A 20,239-nucleotide genomic window follows, 5' to 3' on the forward strand; every position below is an offset into this window, starting at 1 on the left:
TTCCCTGTCTCCGCCTCTGTGTCAGGGCTCCTCATTCGAACTCAGCCTTGTCCCTCTGCTCCATCATCTTACTGCTTCTGTCTCTGTGTCCTGCTCCTTCAGCAATGCCTCCTCAGCAGATCTCATTCTCTATCACCTCCAGGCCCCTGCTTCTCTGCAGGTACCCAGCAGATCTCTGTTCCTCTGTGCCTTTGGGGACAGTGGAAGAGTCAAAGGCCAGACTACAGATTGTTTCTCTTAGTACCTCTGTCCAGAGCCATGATAGATTTCAGGAGCACAGGGATTCAATCCCTTTTTCAAGCAGGAAAATACCTGCTCAGTTGTAGTGTGCACCATGCCCAGCGCAAATACACCTGTGGTAAAGCGAACTGTCAGTAGAGATGACCACATCTCTACTGCCATTAATGTGGTCAAACTTGGGATGACTTTAAGGGTGACAAGGAAAGACACTCCTGGAACAAAATTCCCCCCTCGATAAGTTCAAATCCAAGTAATAGGCAAATCACTACAAACTTAATTTGTATTTAAAACTATTTTTTCCTCTAGGATTATTACTTGCAATGGTTGAAAAAATTCTGCCAAAAAATTCTTGCAAAACTATTTCTCTCCAGCACAGGAAATACCATCCTTCAAGTGTGTCAGAATAGTAAGATGAGAAGCCACATAGACCAAGACAATCCCACCAGGAAGCTAAGTTATGAGCACTGACAACAGGCAAGGCTTTGGCCAGCCCAATTCTGCATCTTCCCAGAGGCACAGTTTTGTTCCCTGGTAAGAGCACTCACACCACTGACCTCACAAGATCATCACCTTTTGATATTTACACAAGAATTATCACAGTAGTCACAGTTGTGATGTCTTCACCAAGATAAACCACTCTCTGAAGTGAACAGATATCTGCCTGAGCAAAGACAATGACCTTAGTGATTACTTTTGTTTCTTTCCACCATTAACTCTGATACTTCCTGAGAAGTTAATTATATCAGAAAACTAATCACTACTTGATCTGAGCTGTCTTTTCCTGATGCTGCCTTCAAACCATACATATTCAACTTTCATCTTTGCTCACCCTTGCAAAAACCGATTAAACAGAGTGAACTACTCTTGGAACAATTCAAATAGTTGATGGCTCCCCATCTCTCTTGATAGGCAGATCTGTCACTTGATGCTGAAATTTGCAGGGTGCACATGGGAATTCCATCCACACATGAAGTAGTTCCAACAGCAGCACTACTGTAGAGACTCAAATGAACCCTGATGCATCAAATACCACTGACTGTCTCCAAGTGCAGCTGCATAGGAAGTTCTTCAACTTTTTAAATGCTGCTATGCTGTCATTAATCAATCCCCCAAAGGGATAAACTTGTACTCAAGCATCAGTCTGCACCATTCTCAGTATTTTACTTCTGCCTATTCCTCCCATGTCTGGAGAGCTACATTTCTTCCACTTTGTTTTAATTTTGTAACACTGATGTATCTTTTACTTCTGCTTAAAAATCATTTCCAAAACCAGAGGAATTGTGACTTAACACAACTCTCAGCATCTGTTACTGTAACTTCATTTGCTTTGTTCAAATTCAGCCAAATTTTTCTATGAAGAATGGGTGTAGCAACGAACCAAAGGCTTGAATAAAAAGCCTTCTGACTTTATTAGTGCCTGCACAATCCAACAAATAAAACTAGGCATTAGCATTATTTCGCCACTATATTACACAAAATCATGCCACTACATTGCTTTTTTAAAAAATGTAATTTTCTATCACTTTGATTTTGGTTTATTTTAATTAAAATAATAAAAATCAATATTTCAGATGCATTTATCCAACTGTCTCCTCTTTCAGCAGCAGTCATTATCTCTGTCTTAAACCCGGTACACTTATTAGTTATTTTTTTCTCAGTTCTGCTGAGCAACAGTAGATCATGTGCATGCCTTATTTCTTTTTTGTACAAAGTCTATACATAAGTAATTTGCTGCCTCCTATTTTCCTATTTCAAACTAGCAATAAAATGGGTGAAGTTAGAAAGTCTTGGAAAGCAGATGCAGGGACTGCGAGAATGAAGACCTCAGGCCCACTGCAGGAAAGGATTAGGTTCGAGGTCATCTTAAGAACCTGAATGTGGACAAGTGTACGAGACCTAATGAAATCCATCCGCGGGTCCTGAAGCAGCTGGAGAATGAAGCTGCTAAGCAACTGTCCATCATATTTGAAAAATCATGGCAGTCAGGTGAAGCTCCTGATGACCGGAAAAAGGGATACCCTTCCAGAATCTGAAGGGGGCCTACCAGGATGCTAGAGAGGGACTCTTCATTAAGGACTGTAGAGACAGGACAAGGGGGAATGGTTTTAAACTTAAACAGGGTATGTTTAGGTTAGTTATAAGGAAGAAGTTCTTTACTGTGAGGGTGGTGAGGCACTGGAACAGGTTACCCAAGGATGTTGTGAATGCTCCATCCCTGGCAGTGTTCAAGGGCAGGTTGGACGAAGCCTTGGGTGACACGGTTTAGCGTGGTGTTCCTGCCCACAGCAGGAACTAGATGATATTAAGGTCCTTTCCAACCGTAACTATTCTACGATTCTATGATTTATTTCACGCTGCCTTACTTTTGGGCCAATTAACAACATTTTATAAATAGAAGAGAATTTATAATAAATGTAGTCAAGCTACAGATATCAAAGACTATTGGGCCAATTCTACGCTAGGCTTTGTCTAATGCTTATGTCTCTTGCTTCAGCAGAGACCCCAGTTCAACAGTAAGAGCAAGGGGAAGGCGGCTGATGTACAGTACGTAGAAGCAGCTCGTAGCACAGCCAAGCTTCCTGGAAGGCAGTGTTAACAGTTGGCTCATGTTTTCAATCAGCTAACTCCAGACACTATATAAATTGTTACTACTCACACAGAATGAGATGTTGTAAGTTCAGGTTACAGAAGACTACAGTCTTTGATACCTGCATTCAATTTCAGGTTACAGCCCACTTGCTAAGAGCTCGAGCTTGGCACCTTCTTATCATCTGTGAGATCAGCATTCCACACTATCCTCTCTCACCTTTGTACCTGTGACAACCTCAAAAGAGAAGCCATCTAAAAGGTGGTAAGGAAGATGCCATCCTGGCTGACCTACCTGAGTATGTGTTAAGGAAAACTCAGATTAGTGGAGAGCATGCACAGTTAGAACAGATGCACACATCCCTTGTTCCTGCGTAATCAAAGCTTGTCCTTTACAGGCAGTTGCTCTGGAGATGTGTACCCCCGAACAGCTCTGCAGGTAGGCAACACTGCTGCTCAGTACAACATAATGCACTACTCATAACAGAGCCTAGGGGGAAACGGAAACAGGGAATATTTTCCCAGGGCACTCCAACCCTTTTAAAACTGCATGGAAAAGTAACAACTGCATGTAATATGCAACTGTTTGCATTTGGCCAAACAGTTTAAGTACTGGATGAACATAACTCCTCCAAGTCTCCCATAGCAGCACTTAGATAAAACAAAATAACTCAGTAAACTTTGGTATATACTAGACAGCGAAAGCTTCACATTTGCAATTTTTTTTCTCGTCACACGTCAGCATTTAAGATGTAAACTATAATTCTGCGAGGATAGACAGGAAAATGTAAATGTTGAAACTGGAACTTAGACCTCACAACCCCAGTGTTAAACCAGAGAAACATGGGTTACCACCAGGTCATCAGAAGCACAAATGCAGCACAGTTACGCTGAACTGCAGCAGTGGTATGCCATCTATTTTAGGACTACTTCCTATATCCTTGATTTATACTATGTATGGAAGCCTGAGTATTTCTTGAAAACAGCAATGCTTACTGACTTCTATTTTCACAGTCAGTGAGAAAACAAAGAGAAGGCGAAAACTGAACTACTAATTCAAGCCAAACTCCAACAGACTTTTCAGGAAGAAGGCAAAAAGGAATTTAACATTTTCGGTTTAGTTACTCATCCTGCAAGTTTCATTTTGTTGGATAGTTGTATTTAGCAAACAAGCCTCTAGTGGGCTACACTTCCCTGTAATTAAGGTTTATTTGTGACCCTTTTTCTATATAATACAAATTCTGGCTCTCATGTTCTCACACAAAGATATACACAAACATGCAAAAAACTCAGTGTATTTTACTTTGGGCTAACAAGAGCTATGATTTCAGAAAACAAGAAACAAGCAAATAATGTACCAGAGCTTACATATAACTAGTAGAAAACCTCAAGGAATCATATCAACTGTGAAGAAAATCACTTAATCACTTCTATCTAGCCTCAGAAAATGAATGCAAATACTTGTTTTATATTTAAAGCAATTTTACTGTTTTCTTCTTCAATGTAGGACTTATTATATGAAAAATTCAATACTGAAAACTCCTAATTTAGGTGTTTGGAAGAAGATTAACAGCAAATTTAATCTTACTTTGGAAGTACAGTTTCTATTTATTGAATGCTAAATGGATCCGAGAGAAGCAAAAGGGAAGAACTGTGAGAAACAGCGTCTGACATTACTTTCCCCCCAGATAATTTTTAATAATAAAATGGAAGTTTTGGGGTGGAAGGAAAAATTGACATTTACTGACATTTAGCAGTTAAAATGTAATCTTTGCAGAGAATGAATAGCAGAAAAAGGTGGGGGTGGAAGAGAAGGGAATCGACTTCTGCCCTTATTACACAGAAGAAAAAACGTGGAGAAGTGCCTGAAATGAACTGAATAAAAGCACAAAACCGCAAGTATTTGCAGATGAAGTTCTTCCAGGCATGAAGGAGGATGTCAGAGGCCCCAGGAATACTGATTTTGGGCTCCCAATATATATTCCCTAAAAGACAAGAACTCAGCTACAAACCATTAATGCTAATCAGTCATCCTGAACTGGGAAAGAGATCATTGCTCCTGATGGCAATGATGAGTGACCAGTAAACACAGAATCAGCACAGCTCAGAATCTGAACAGGATTTTAGTCATTTAAGAAAATACTTTCTAACTTTAATCTATTTTTAAAAAGGAATCAGAGAAGAAGAAAATCCTCATGGGTTTTGTAGCAGGGACACCAATCACTCCATGAAGATGCAAACTGAAATGCAAAGTTATCAGTCAAGACTTCTGTGCGATCATGCAACAAAATGCACAAAGGAATCTAAAGACTGACTAAAGTCCAAAGGCATAAGGTATTTTGATTAATAACTTGAGGATTTAGATTAAATGTGGTATGAAAGGGTAAATGATCTTGATTAAAGTTAATTTATTTTTTAATTAAAGTATTATTTGAAGGCTTCAGCAGACAGCTTAAGACAACTCAATGCAGCCAGATTTCTCAGTAGGATCAGCACATTAGAAAAAGCATTCCTCCTCTGGATCCTCTGAAGTTACGTACTTGAAATTGAGGGAACTCTACTCTGGTGAGCTCTTTCACAAAAAAGCCTGATGTACTAGGAAGCTTTGAAAGATACCATCCTTCAGAGAAGGTGAGGAGCCCTTGGGTAATAAGAAGCAACCATAAAACAGAACCTTGATTCATATTAATAATATATTAACATGGCTAATCTCAACCAAAGAGCATTTAATGCTCTTGTACACATAAGGACAAATAACATGCAGCTGTCTCCTGGTAATCCCCTACACAGCAGGAAACCAAGTGAGGATGGAACACATTAACGTTACTCATTTTGAATGTAAAACAGCGCAGCGTTCCTCAGTGATGTAGGTGGTGTGTTGTGCACATGAGAAGTTGGTGACTAGCAGTGATATTAACAATCCCAAGTCATCCCTGCTTCAACTTGCTCAAATGCAGGTCAGTAGATCAGTTTTAAAAGACAAAAATGACCATTTTGGTCTGCTGTGCCAGAGCATTCTCAACAAACAGAGATGAAGGAATTGAAGAAATCTTATCCTGAACACACACAGCTCGTGTTAGACAATGGTTGTTCAGCACAGTACAAGGTCACAGCACACTGAACAGGCTCAGGTGTTTGAGTTCACAAAGTTGACCTGAACAAAAGCAGAGAGCACCAGCCTCCACATGACCTTTGATGCTTGGGATAGATGGAATAGATGACATATGAGAAACTCCATGTTCAGCAGGATCATGGATGCTTTCCCAGCCTACCCTTACAGGACTGCCACACAGCCCTTTCTCACACTGACTTGACTCTACCCAGGCTCCAAGCTCATACCCCTCTCCCTCTGCAGAAATGCTCTCCTGTGAAACACACCCCTTTCCTTGTAGGATGCAGGTGAACTTCTACTTTAGTTTTTAAATTAAACAGTCCTACATCGTTATTAACTCTTACTGCCAAAAATCAAGACTGTCAAGGATACCAAGAACCAGTTTGTGGTATTTTGATTTAATAAAAGATTATTATTGTTGTGTTGGTTGTTTTATTGAACCAACACTTCTGAGAACTTTCTCCATATTTCCCCTGTGAGACTTGGCTTTTGTGCACAAACACTCAACAGTGCAGTCATTCACCCTCCCTTACACCTCCACAACAGTGATTCAGACAGCAGAGAGGTGGGAAAGTCTCAGAGTTAATTGCTCTTGTATAAAGTCTTTTATCAGTAATGTATACTGCTGTTTTCTCCTCCTGCCTACTGCAGTAAGAGGTTAGGTTTTGTAGATCTTGAGTCTCACATCCCATTTTTCAACAGTAACTGGCATACTGGCCTACGTCTAGTCAAGACAGTTACACTCACCTGCCAAAACAGAGGCATGCCTGGCAATCAGGGTTTCTGAAATGCAGCTGGAACTGAAAGCTGCCCTCATTCCCTCTGCCTTCAGGAGGCCTTTAATCACAGCATCTCAGCACCAGGAAAAAGTTATTACAGAGCTGAAAGACTGGAGGAAAAAAATCCACTTGATACCAATCCACCAGAACAGAGACTGTTTCTAAATTAATTGACCTTTCCTCATCCACCACTCTCACTCTGTCAGTCTGCTTCCTTGCACTCTGGTGCTGGAAATCCTGAGAGATGCTACTTTGTAGGTTTCCAAACATAAAGAAAACAAACTGAAAAACCACCCAACTAAACGTGATAAACCTGGCAAAACATGTAATTCCAGTAGACATGACACCTACCCAGAAATTTTGCCTTCTGGAAGAATAACTTGTGTACCAAAAACTCCAGAGCAGAGCCAGGTACTTGTTAAGTGACAGAAACAAAAAGTAAGAACACAAGCAGTTAGCAAAAGCAGGTTGTGATTCTATTCTAAGTTGCGGATACAAAGCTTGGTCTTTAAAAATTAGTAATAGGCATCCAAAATATGAATTAAAACCATATCTGCATTTGGGTATGTGATTTGATCATGTATTTGAGCCAGTTTAAAGCATTCATTTTCCATTTCACTAAAGTTTCAGCTTCTGAGTTTAGCTGCTTTTTACCATAATTTCTATTAAAGGTGAAAATAAGCACCAGAATGAGCCAAGAAAGAAGTTCCAACATTACACTATTTGCACTTCCATGGGTCAGGTCTAGTAAAGTGCTTTCCTGCGCTGCCCTTCTTTATAGGGAAAAAACCACCTTCAACAAACAGGGATCTAAATATGAATAGCCATTGTGAAAAATCTATCTCACTTTATGTTTACACCCTAGCTCAGACAAGAACAACTTGCCAGGAAGTCACACCCTTAGATGAAACTATTATGCAAGCGATGGACATTACCCAAAGCCACAGCCACCTGCAAAGCTGAGGCTGAAGCTCCTCCTCCCTCTCCTCATCCACCCACAGCAGTAAGGTGTAAAATACTCTTAATACATGAGAGGCCTTCTGAAGATCAAAGTTTCATTATTTAGCCTGACAGGTTTGTAATTACAAGTTGTAACAACATGATCCAGAAGGAAACTTGTACAGTTTATTGAAACTGTGGTTTTTTAATGTGGCAATACTCAGAGCAGTGCTGCTCTCTCTCAGGATCTTCACAGCATTGCTACCATTCACCTCCTGAGGCAATGAAATTCACAGGTTAACTATGTATGAGAAAAAACTTTTAACCAATGCAATTTTCCAAGGTCAACATGCGCAAGGCTTAGTTCCCATCCTAAGGGGATGAGTGCCTCAGAAAACCCATCCAAGCAAGTTTAATGAGAGCAGGTCTCACATTACTGGGCATGGTAAAAGTACTGATAATTTTTCATGTTATCATTCACAAGCAGACATCGAATATATGTCAAAAAGAATGGTGCTCAACTCTCCTCTATCACAAACTTACTGCTACAGGTTTTGTGTGTCTGCAAGTGCTATTTTGTTCACCAACAAACTCTTTGAAAAGCAGAGGACAGAGCAGCACCCTTCAGAACAGAGTGCTTGAAAGAACAGGAAGCTTCTAAGCATCAAGGAACCATCAAGCCCTGTCATCCTCCCAAGTGTCAAATTTTGACTGTAAATTGATTGGAAAGGGAAGAGTAGAACAAAATGAAAGGCTTTTACTCTTCAAAGAGACAATGGAGATGTTGTACTGTAGCGTGGCTGCAGCGAGGGCCTCCACTGTGGCAAGGCAGCTGAGCCAGAAACTGCAGCCCCCTCCCCTCCCTACCTTCAGCACTGACATCTTTGGGGTTACAGCCCCGTTGCTTGGAAACCAGACTGCTCTGACAAAGCCACATTGACTACCAGCAACATGTGGGAAAGCGGAATAAGGCCCGCAGAGAAATTCATCCTTTACAAGAAAAAGAAATACATTATTGGTTAAAAATGAAGCAAGTAAAGAATAGGATTTGTCATCATTAGAATTACAAGCAAGCACCACACTGGCAGCTACAGCAACGCTGAATGTCAGGCCTTATGGCACTGCAAATGGGATTTTAAGGACTCTTTACCCCTGAAATTCATGGTAGATTTGGTGCTAAGGAGCCCCACCAGGTGTGAGGCAGCTGCTCCCTACCCAGTTCTTAACTGCTCTCCTTTGAAAACAAAACTAAAACCCAGCTCCACCCTACTGTATAACAGAAACCAGGAGCAGCTACAAATCCCTGCTCCAGAGCTTTCGTAAGGCTCACAGCTGATCCACACCTAGGCAAACCACAAGCTGCAACCCAAATTCCACCACTCAAGACAGTTCTGTGGGTGAGGAGCATGAGTCACTCCACACCCCGCCCCTTCCAGTTCAGGTATTTGAGCAGTGCTGTCCGAAAAAAAAAAAGTAAATCTAAACAGTTTTTCTGAGCCCTTACAATGGGCTTAATAAATCTGTCCTCAGCCCCAGCTGACTCAGATCCCAGGAGCTGCCTCAGGGCCTGTTCCTTGGAACGCCAGCGTAGTTAGGAGAGTATGCTGGGCAAAAAAAAAATAATCCTGGGAAAAAGCCCATGGAGAAGAGCCAGAGTTTGAACTGGCAAGACTGAAGATCTGCGAACAGTGCAAGTTTAATAAGATTGGCTCCTTAGCCAGAACATCTGAAATCACTCCTAAAAATGGCATATTCGGGGTGGTTTGTTTGGGGTTTTTTAAGTACATTCAGCAGCAAACTTTTCTAGAGGAAAAATTAGTTAATTTAATATTTGCTTTTTCTCTTAAAAAAAGGCCATGAAAGCCTCAGTGCAAAATGCCATCTATTACAAAGCTTCAGGAACTAGTGGGCCATGTGTGATTGTGAAGGAGAATTCTCTCCCCCTTCACTCCTGAGGTATTAAAATGCTGGAGTGTTACAGCTTAATCTCATTTACGGAGCTTTGAATCATCTTAAGTACTTAGGAAGTCTGTGTAAAATACCACAATCCACACAGTTTATACACTCTAATCCAGACAGGCTGCACCACCAGCTTTCACTGATAATGATGGAAAGGCATTCTCATGGTTTTCCAATGAAGCAAACAGGTCATCTACAACCTCGGCCTTATCTCTGCCACCTCCCTTTCCATGAATGTGGCCATGTCTTCTCACAGCATAACAGCCACAACACAAATCCTTCACAGAACTTCACTCTACCCAAAGCAATGAGTGGAGCTATGCAGACAGCTTTTGTACTTTTGCTATTACAGTATTACACATGATCCTATAGTCTGGTGTTCTAAAGATGTATTTAACATGGAAAAACTCTAACAAGAAAACATGTACACCATATGAGAAATGGGAACTTTCTCAAGGTCAAGCAAATACCAAAATGTAATACATAATTAAATAATAATTAAATAAATCAATGATTGCATATTTTTTGTTGTTGCTGTTTAGAAAGAAAATAATCACTAGATACCGTTAAAAGAAGAGTCTTTATGTGTAAGAGATTCATTTATTAACTTACTTGAATTCACACTGGCTCTTCCTCCCAGTGACAGCGAGATCTTCCTTCTCCATGAAGGAATTTATCACAGCATGAGGATAATCTCTTTATTCTGTTGAGACGTAACTGGTAGCAAGATATCATGAGAAGTCATTTATTCTCAGACCAGGCTGCTACCACAGACAGAGAAAAATATACTACGGAAAAGAAAGTTGTGTGTGAGCCATGATGTTCTGTTGTGGCCCCAATTCCCCCAAATTTGGAAAGCTGCTATGAGTTTTTTCCAGTCTGGCCATCTCTTTAGATGGTATCACTGCAAGTCAATGAGGCTGAAGTACACTTGTCTTGTAAATGAACTTTAAAACGCTTTAAATTATTGCTCCCTTCCACTAAAGCTGATTTGCAAAATCTAGTTATCTGTAAGAAGTCTCCCAGCTAGCATGAATCAGCAAGGTTTGACTTAAGTTAAATGCAATAAGGGGATTTAGATTCTAAGGGGAGGAGGGAAAGACAAAGAGAAGGGCTCTTCTAGTCCAGAGGATGTCACTTCATTAGTCCTGTCTGACCAACACACACGTATGTTCTCCCTTTAGCAACTTTGCAGTTGAAATAAGACACGTATCTATAATGCTTTCTCAGATCTTTGCAACTTAAGGCAGGGCAACACATCTTGATCTTCCCAAGCTTTGCTGCTACACAAGTCAGGGCGTAACTTGTGCCAGCTTGCTCGTAGACTGCAAGAGAACACAGAAGGTGCAAAGCAGCATCAACATAGTTTTTGGTTTGGTTTTTTTTTCAAGATGCCTTATTGCTTTATAACATTTGTCTTTCTGCTTGCACTTTTTAGGCTTCATGAAGCGCCACTGAACCTTGTGAGAATTTACTACACATGGTTTTATTCTATCAGACCAAGCCTGTTGTCTTTTTATCTTATTATTATTTATTTGCTGTATTTCAAATAAGAAGACCAGTCAAGAACATCAGATCTTCAAAGTAAACTGATAAAGTCCACCTTTTTTAAGTTAACTGGTCTAGCTGACACTCTGGAAGGTGCCGTTCTGGTCCAAATACATACAAAGTGCTCAAAGACTAAGGTCTTGAATGACTCACTGGTTTAAAAAGCAACTCTTGTAGCAGTAGAAACGACCCACTTTTTAATCGACTGGATGTTATTTTAGGTGTTTTATGCATATTTACGTAATACTTACCAAGATTGGTGCTGAAGGATAAAATTCAAGGACCAGTCTCATGCTATCCATATTTCAGGTACTCTTCCAGCCTCAGGGCTGCCATTTATCTAGAACTTTTCCAAACTCATATTCATTCTACACCATATCTAGCTTTGATCTACAATACACAGCTCCTAGAGTTTATTACTCATACCAGCTGCATTACTGACATGAGTGTCCTGTAGCATTAGATAAACCAGGATAAATAGGCTACAGGAAACACGGTAGGTAAAAGGGAACTACAGAATACTTGACTACAAAGTGCTCTTTTCCTCTGGAAACATACAGTCACTGCACTAAAACAAGAGCTCCTTCATCCAGAACAAAACCTAACCGACACTTGGGTCCCCTGAGTTCCCACCTCAGGTCTACCTTAGTACAATGTATTCCTCCTAATTCTAAAGATGTTGAAATGTTTCATTCCTAATCTGGCATATTTTTTTTCTCTTCTAAAAACACCCTCTATAGCACCTAAGAAGACTGTTAACATTTCCTATTCTACAATCAATCATCAGCCTAAAATAACTTTGTTTTCACTGTATGCATTGTGTTCACTGCTTTCTACTTTTCCTTAAACATCACCTTATTTCAGGCAATAAACAGGGTATTTTACAAGTAACAGCTATTTAAGTAACTTACAAAAAAAAAAATACTTCGGACTGTACAGTCTTCCAGTTGTGAGCAACCATGACCTGACTTCAGGGTATACTAACTGAAAGCAGACTATCCAGCAATCAGCTTATGTGATGTAGGATTATTTAATGCAACCAGAAACATTAAAGTTGAGTGAAATGCAGAAATGTAGCTCTAGACTAAATGAAATTAAGGTGATGCAGAATGACTACCTTTCTCCACAGTGATTCTACTTCGGAAAGCAGAACAACATTCTCTATATAATCCTATGTGTGCCTTCCAAGTCATTTCAGGACTTCTCTCTGCAAAATTTCTTTCTCCATTACCTGTTTCCCTTCCTTCTAATCACAAAGCTATGCTAATACTCTTATGAATAACAGTAGAGCCTCCTACTCCACGATCAGAATTTGTATCATTCATCGAATGTTCAATCAAATTCACTAATGTTAAATCTAAAAGGCAAAGAGTCTACTAATTTTTTGTGTTTGCTTTTTGCTTTACTTAACATTTTGGCTTCACTTATTTGTCTTCAAATCAGCAAGTCACATATACTGTACTGTTGGCACTTAGCAGCACAGGACATTTTCCATGAGGCAGGTCATTGCTCAACTCACTGCTTGCTCTACAGGATAAGGCCTATGTGTAGATGTTCACTTAAGGACATGGTTTTGTGGTGGGCTTGGCAGTGCTGGGCTAACGGTTGGACTTCATGGTCTTAAAGGTCTTTTGCAACCTAAATGATTCTGCAATTCTATGAACTAGGAGGTCCATTCATATATACTACACCTTAAGCTAGAAGTCTCGGATGCCTGGAAGGCAGCTGTAGTACAGGCACAGGGCTTAGGGGAGAAGTACTTCACAATTGCTACACTGTTATTCAGGAGAGTTTTCATACCAAAAGTACCAATACGCTCATAACCAGTGTACTTTGTTTTCCTGAAGTTCCAAGGGTCTTTGCTTTGCTGCTATGCCCAAATTGTTGCTTCTTTCCAGGAGAAGAAAAGGAAAGACATCTGTTTACTGCAGGTGAACAATGACAATGACACCTAACACTATTTTGATATTCTGAACCATTCACCAAAGTCCTAAAGCTACAGATGCAGAGAGTCCCTATACCCCTGCAGAACATTCTCTAGCTCTCTTTTCTCAATCCCACTCTTAGTTATTTCTATCATCTTTCACAAAAATGAAGTAGGTCATTGAAATATTATTTTGACACCATATAGCAGGAATTTGTGCCAAAAATAAAAAGAAGTAAGGGAAAAAGAAAGAAAGAACAAGAAAGTGTAGGTTAGGGTTTTTTTTTAATGGGAGGCAAATCCCAAGAGCTCACATTTATCCTCACAGGTAGTCAGCTATTTTGGTCTCCTCCTCTCCCTAAAAACAGGGAGAAGTGTGAAGAGCAGCAGAGAACACTCAAGCAGATTAGAGTGTTAAAGGAGTGGAGGTTAAATTTTAGCCCCAAAAGGTAAAGTGAACAGAAGGGGGCAGGCTGGCAAAGAAGAGATAAAATTAGAAGTGTGACTAGACTTCACTTGACTGCTATTTCTGGATCAACTATGGGGAGAGATTTGAGAAGGTTTTCTATTTGTAAGAGAAAGAGAGACTAACACATAGCTGCCTTCTAGAAGGCCAGCCCTGCACAGCAGTTTTGTTTATGCTGCTACTTTTCTAAATCCCATGCTCTCACAAAATGCCATTATGCATCTAAGTGAGCACCCAGATGAGATTTTCTGGAGCAGGACAGCAATGTGTGTGGCATTTCAGTCTAAGGAAACAAAGCTGAAGGCACACTGGAAATGTGTGTGGCAAATCACAATGCCAAGCAGAGTAAACTGAGCCACATAATACTTTTTTTGGGGGGGGAAACAACAAAACCCTGCAGTAGCTCCGAGAGGATGTCTTGTATTTTCCTACTCTAAAATGATTAGTGACATTCTAACTAGGTCCAATTATGGAGACAGACTAAAGAAGACAAACAGGGACCTCTCAATTCCAGTATGTAGTGCTTGACTGACACATGGCTCTGGGGATGAATGTTTCTGCCTGTTGGAGCCCTTTCCTCTTGAGTACCTCAGTTAAAATTCCTTCCATTGAGTAATTTCCATCCAGATCCTGGCTGTGCTGGGTTTGTTCCCATATAAAAGAAAACCTGCAGGCAGAAAGCAATGCCATCTGCCAAGTCAGAAGCTGCTTTAATGGACAAGTGTGGTGTGAAGGGGAACAAACTATTATGCTTTATCTTCAGCAGCAGGAGTGATGTTTTTCCCTTCCCAGGAGTAGGTTACAGTGAGCACGCTCATGCCTGAAGTATTTGTCCACAAATATACATAGATATCAACGGATTCTGCACAAGCAGCCTTCAGAGAATAAAATTCCATCCAGCATCCCCTTTTTCTCTTTAGCTGTCATGCCAGCTCTTTTCTTCCTGCGATAGCTTCATCAGCCTCCACTTTCTACTCCTGTAAGTGAACGACAACCCTGTCATCACACCTAGGAAGTATGAGCAGCGGCAAGGCAGAAATGCCAAGGCCCTACTGGTCCCTACACAGAGGATTCTGCACTGAGGCTGTTTCTCAACATTCCTAAATTTCTTTTCTTGTCCCTCTTCCATAACTGTTTTGGCTGGATGGTTTGCTCTGAAATCTCATCTGGAGCAGGTCTGGGATCTGTGTGGCACAGTTCAGGTTTCACAAGAAAGAGCAGAAAAAATTCCTCTGAATATTCTCATCCCTGCAAATATCTCCAGGGCTAGGAAAAGATCTTTCTATTCTTGCCAATTAACCAAGCACAGTTTTTATCCTTCCTTGTTGGGTAATCTTCTCATTAGACCATCTTTGGAGAGAATAGTGGATTCTCTCTGGGCTGCCGGCAGTTTTACTTAATTGCATATTTAAGTTTTTATTCAGATCTTAAACGCATAATGATGAGAAACACATACATGCAAGCAGCAAACTATTATCTGCCATTTAAACTCCCTCGAGAACTCACAAAATCTCAGTATTTCTGTCCTTTTCAGAAGAAAAGTGCAGATATTCCAGAGCTGGGCCAGTGAAGATGACAAACACATATATATATAACAACTTAATGATACATTCGCCATCCCTAACAAAACTCCAGTTTGCGAACGGGGGGTACTTTGGTCCTTAATATATATTAAAAGTTCTGAGAAAAGTCAGCCAACTCAACCGGCGCTAAACAGAAACTAGTATTAGATGATCTGCTGTAGGTTCCTCCTCTCTACCAGGCATAGGATACTCTCAGGGCATAGCAACATTAGTCCTCTTATCATCCCCACCCAGCTCTGAGAGACTAATTAAGAAGATGCTACCATCCATAGGGATTTATTTCCTATTTGATCCCAGAGTTACAGAATTTGCTCTGGAACACACTAGTTACCACTGGATTGTGCTCTGGAGAAGTAACTCCATTTTAAAATGCTTCCAGCCCTTACGACTGCAAAACTTTTGAAGTATGAATGGTCTATAATTAGCAACAAACCCACTGAACTCTTCAAAACAGGAGAACGGCTTCAGTATTAGCTATTATCCTTCATCACAGTATGCCAAGTATAGAAATTAATGTTGATAGCACTTCAGACAGATCTCATTAATGGATCACCTAGAATTGCAAAAACCTGACATTCCCCCAAGCAGGCGCAAAACCCTAGTGGTTCCAGTCTGTTTGCCAAAACCTCCAGTATCCCCATGATAAACTTCTGAGTCAGCTACGTGATGCCAATACAAAAACCAGTGTGATAAACAAAATGAGTGCTGGAAACATGTGAATTAATCAGCATGTTGCCATATTATAAGCTTTCCTAGTTCTCTGTTAAAAAACTATTCAATACACAAAGCTACCAGGTATTTCCAGTTTGCTCCATCAAAGTTCAAGGGCTTTGCTGGGGATAGTTGTAGCTTGGTAAAGGTAAGACTCTACCCAGACCCTGACAGACCTTTTAGGTGACCACTAACAGATTGGTTCTGCTGTCAGCAAGCATGGACCATGAGGTTTAACAAAATGAAGGGTATCTAAAAGCCTTCTAAACATCCCAATTAATCAGATTAACACCAGCAAGGACTTGGTAACTTTCTTAAGTAATTCCCATGACAATTACTTCAGCTGGTTTTTAGTCTTACCATACAGAACCACCACTCTGGTCCTCATCTGGGCTGCTTTTTTTCTAATGATATGGTTTAAAGGCACCAGGGAAGTCTTCAAGTTTAAAAGCCACAGAGCAAAAGGCAGGTAAGCTTTATGTTCTCTAAAGAATTTACTTAAGTGGCACTTATCACCATAGATATCTACTAAACTTCCTTGGCATATCGGTGTAATCAGTGCTTTGCCAGGTAATACCCTTCTGCAAATAGATCACAATAACAAAGAGGAGAATAAGCAAGTAAACAACTAGAAATGCCCCTTAAGAAAAGTCTTCAAAGGGAGAAAAGCCTGAAGACAAATGAGCATTCAAACACTTCCCCATTTAGGACTATTTCATTGCACAAGATCCAAAATAGTTTCTTTCCCAAGTATTGCATAATATGTTCATTCAAAATGTAGCAAGTTTTCTCACAGAACACACGACACTGCTCTCTCCCCCGCTTTTTTGTCTTTTAAATATGAACACGAGAAATTCACAGCTGATAACATTCTTCTGCAAACTCACACAGAAAATTCTGGAAAAGACTCAAGTTTGAATTACAGCCCTGTAAGTAATAACAAACGTCTCCACATGGTCAAATTCTTCACGCAGCACTCTGTGAAACGTAAGCAACAGAACAAGTAGCTTTTACAGGGCCTTGGGAGTGAACTCTGGCCTCCAAACTGGAAATAAAGAAATAAAAAGCCTACATACCTTCAAAGCACATTTCTGGCCTGTCTCCTTGTTGAAACACTCCAGTACCTTGCCATTGATTCCTAACCCTAGCACCCGTTTAGAGAGTTTGTAGTCATCTGTAACTGCATGTTTTTTTATCTCTAGCTTGACATGGGCCTCTCCCCCAGGCAAGGATTTCACGCTGCTCTTGCTATCCACGTGACTCTCTGGCTGCGATTCCTGTTCACCTTCACTTTGCTCCATATCAGGGAAGAGTCTGAGATGGCAGCGATACCCAACAGGTTCCCTGTAGGGTATCCTCAGCAAAGTCCCTCCTCTCAGGTGATCAAACCAAGTGCTTCAAACAGTCCATCTGCTGGCCATTTAGTCCTGAGTGAAAACGTAAATGGGTATTAGTAACTGATGTCAACTGATTGCTCTCGCACCCAACCGCTTTTCTCTCTCCCTCTCTTAACAAGATGACCAGGCTCTAGAGAGACCAGAAGTGGAAGTTCACCTCGGGAAAGCATACTTGGTTTAGCTTTACAGACCAGTCACCCCCATTCCAATACTCATACACACATATGCATATGTATCTCAGTCTGAAGTTATACATTACTTCTTTTACTGCAACAAGTGTCTGTGCCGAGTTGTGAACTAAGGTTCCACTCAGCTAAGCTCTGTACAACACAACAGAGATAACCTCTGATCCAAGGAACTTGTAAACCTGCATCAACAACTTGTTGCCTCAGCCTTTTAGGCAGAAACCTCCACAACAGTCCCCTGCCTTATCCGAGTTACGCAAGAGAACCACAAACACCTGGGTTAAACCCAAGAAAGCGCTGCCTGGACAGGTATCAGACCTGATGCTGGGCCTGCACTTACCAGGGCGCGGGGCAGGTACTGCGTTACTGAGGGGACCATCAAACCACCCAAGGAACTCGGGTATGTGGAAACGCAGCGGCATGGCTCCCAGAGGCGAGGACCTGCCGGACAGCGCCGGGGACCTCTCCGGACGGCAGCCCCGGGGGAGGAACCGCTGCCAGGGCCTCCGAGCCCCGATAACGGGGCTGAGCCACGACCCGGCGAGGCGGCCCGGGGAGCCCGCGGCCGCGGGTGGGCAGCGGCGCCTCCAGCGAGGGCCGGCGGCGGGGCGGCTCCCTCAGCCCCTCGGCGCGGCAGAGGAGGGCGGGAGAGGCGCGAGGCGGGACGCCCCGGTGCGATGTGAGGCGAGCAGGGAAGAGGCGGCCCCCGCGGCGCGCAGGGGGGAGGCGGCGGCGGGGCACGGCCAGGGCGGTAACCGGGGGGCCCCGCCGCTGGGCCCCGCCGGAGCACGGTTACCTGCCTGTGGCGGCGCGGCGCGGCCCCAGCCGAGGCTTCCCGGTGCGGAGTCCCGGAGGGCGGGGCTTGCCTGGGCCCGCCCCGGCGCCCCGGGCAGGTGCGCGCCGCCTCCCCCCCGCGCTGAGGGACCGATGCCTCCGGCAGAGCCGGGCGGCTCCCTCGGGCTCGGCCCGGAGCAGGCCCCGGTGGGCTGAGGGGGGAACGCGAGGCCCCGGGCGGAGCTGCCTCATCCCCGCGGCTGCTGTGGGGCAGGACGGGCGGTGCCCGGGGCCGGACGAGCGGGTGGTGGGGAACGCGGTGGTTTTAAGGCACCGGCCACGTCACTCGTTTACCGGGGTAAGCGGCCCTGCTAGAGCGGCAGCGGAGCGGCCCCGGGCCTGTGCCGCAGCGCGCCCGCGCGGTGGCAGGGCGGGAGGCGACGCCAGGCGAGGCCAGGCCAGGTCGGGAGCAGCGCCGGCCCCTTCCCCCCGCCATCCTTTTGGAACGGGAAAGGACCGACACGTTCCCTCTGCAGCCGGTTCCGAACAGTGAGGCTGTTGCTATGGAGCAAAGCCTCGAGAGTCGATACTGGACACGCCGTGATCCTTCACGCGCTGTGGCTACCGAAATGGTCGGTGCTGCTATTAAAGGCGACCTCTTCTGCCCAAATAAGCAGTCGGTATTTCTTGGGAGCTTCTGTATGCACAGCCAGGATATTAGAAGTGATGGTTCCCACAGCAACTGTGGCTCATCACTGGTGCACAGGGTGCAGTTACAGGGATGTGAAACGCTGAGTTTTTCCTACATGTGAAGATGAGTCATGCGTTGAAATGGAGCTGTGTTTGTATCACTGGATAGAGCTTAAAGTTCACATGCTTTACAAGTTAAAAATACATTTGTCGTTTTACATAACATAATGGCATCTGGAGTTCTAGCGGTTAGGGAAATAATTAAAAGGGCTAATGAGTCCTTTCTCCAAGGAATAAAAACTAGTTCAACTTAGCAGGATGCAGATCTGCAGCATATTGCCACGTGATAGGATGCTACCGCTATTCTGCCTCAGGTTTCCCTTCCAGGCGTTCAGCAGTTCAGCTACTGGAGGGCCTGGTCCCCTACTTCTGTTCACCTATTCTGGGCTAATCAAATCCCAGAGGAAACCAGCTATTTCCAGCCTTTCCTTCTCAGGTTTGGCTTCCAGCCTTCTTAGGCTTTGCACCACCTCCCACTGTGACATCTCAGGGAAATGTATACGTAACTGTAAGCTCCCAGGCTGCAAACCTTCAGTAGCACTGTTCTGCAGTCAGCAGCTTGCTCCTATTCCCTTCCCACGGCTTCTGTCTGTACCGGCTGGTTTATTTGTCCTGGATGGTAATTTCCTTCTCTTTGCAGGAGGTAACCGTAGTCCTGCAGCCAGCTCTCAGTCACTGGGGGCCAGACCCTTCAGAAAACTTCTCAATCTCCCACATCTCTTCTGTATTCTATAATTTGAGAAATATACTCACTCACCCTGATGTGTAGGTCCCATTCCCACCCCACTTCTGATCTTTCCCTCTAACTCTTACACAGAAGTCCATGGCTGACCAAAGCAAGCAGAAGTTACAATGACTAGCACATTGGAGTTTAGCAGAAGGTAATTCATGGCCCTATTCTGGGAAATATTAAACACTGCAAAAAATTCCAAACACATGTCTACTCAAGGGGTTGCTATTTTTTACAGAGTGTGTCAGAAGCAAGGAATTTCATTAAGAAATTATGACTCTATTACAAGAATGAGTTCCTACAAAATTAGCTTTGCCTAGAAAGAAAGGAGGAAAGATGAGGGAATAAGGCAGGATTCTTCCATGTGAAGATACTTGGTTCTACGTGTCTCAAACAGTCTCCCACTGAGAAGAGTTCAACTGGTAGGATACAAAACACATTTTTCAAGTCGCTGCTGAAAACGGTACTTTACTGAAAGCTGTGCTTGTCTGGGTACACTGCTCAGTATTGTCTGTATATGTGCTTAACAAAGTTCACTGTTTTACCAGGAACCAGT

The 20,239-nt window shown here is 42.8% G+C and overlaps 1 protein-coding gene across 7 annotated transcripts in view; it reads right to left on the reverse strand.

The window, feature by feature from the left end:
• The window catches only part of MAPKAPK3 (MAPK activated protein kinase 3), a 127,047-nt gene that overhangs the window by 31,337 nt on the left and 75,471 nt on the right, over positions 1-20,239 (reverse strand). Inside the window, exons 1-2 of one of the 7 annotated variants that reach the window (XM_065687713.1) lie at positions 18,230-18,467; positions 16,924-17,274 (exon numbers count right to left, since the gene is read on the reverse strand). The exons of 2 other annotated variants lie outside the window; for them this stretch is intronic. In XM_065687713.1, coding sequence (XP_065543785.1) covers positions 16,924-17,148 — 225 coding nt within the window. In that variant the 5' untranslated portion in view covers positions 17,149-17,274; positions 18,230-18,467. Of the gene's footprint in view, positions 1-16,923; positions 17,275-17,769; positions 18,468-20,239 lie in introns of those variants that run through there. 4 more of the 7 variants (XM_065687712.1, XM_065687710.1, XM_065687715.1 and 1 more) reach the window with 4 other exon arrangements.

The sequence above is a fragment of the Lathamus discolor genome, chromosome 7, assembly GCF_037157495.1.
Source record: "Lathamus discolor isolate bLatDis1 chromosome 7, bLatDis1.hap1, whole genome shotgun sequence".
NCBI classification, from domain to species: Eukaryota; Metazoa; Chordata; class Aves; order Psittaciformes; family Psittacidae; genus Lathamus; species Lathamus discolor.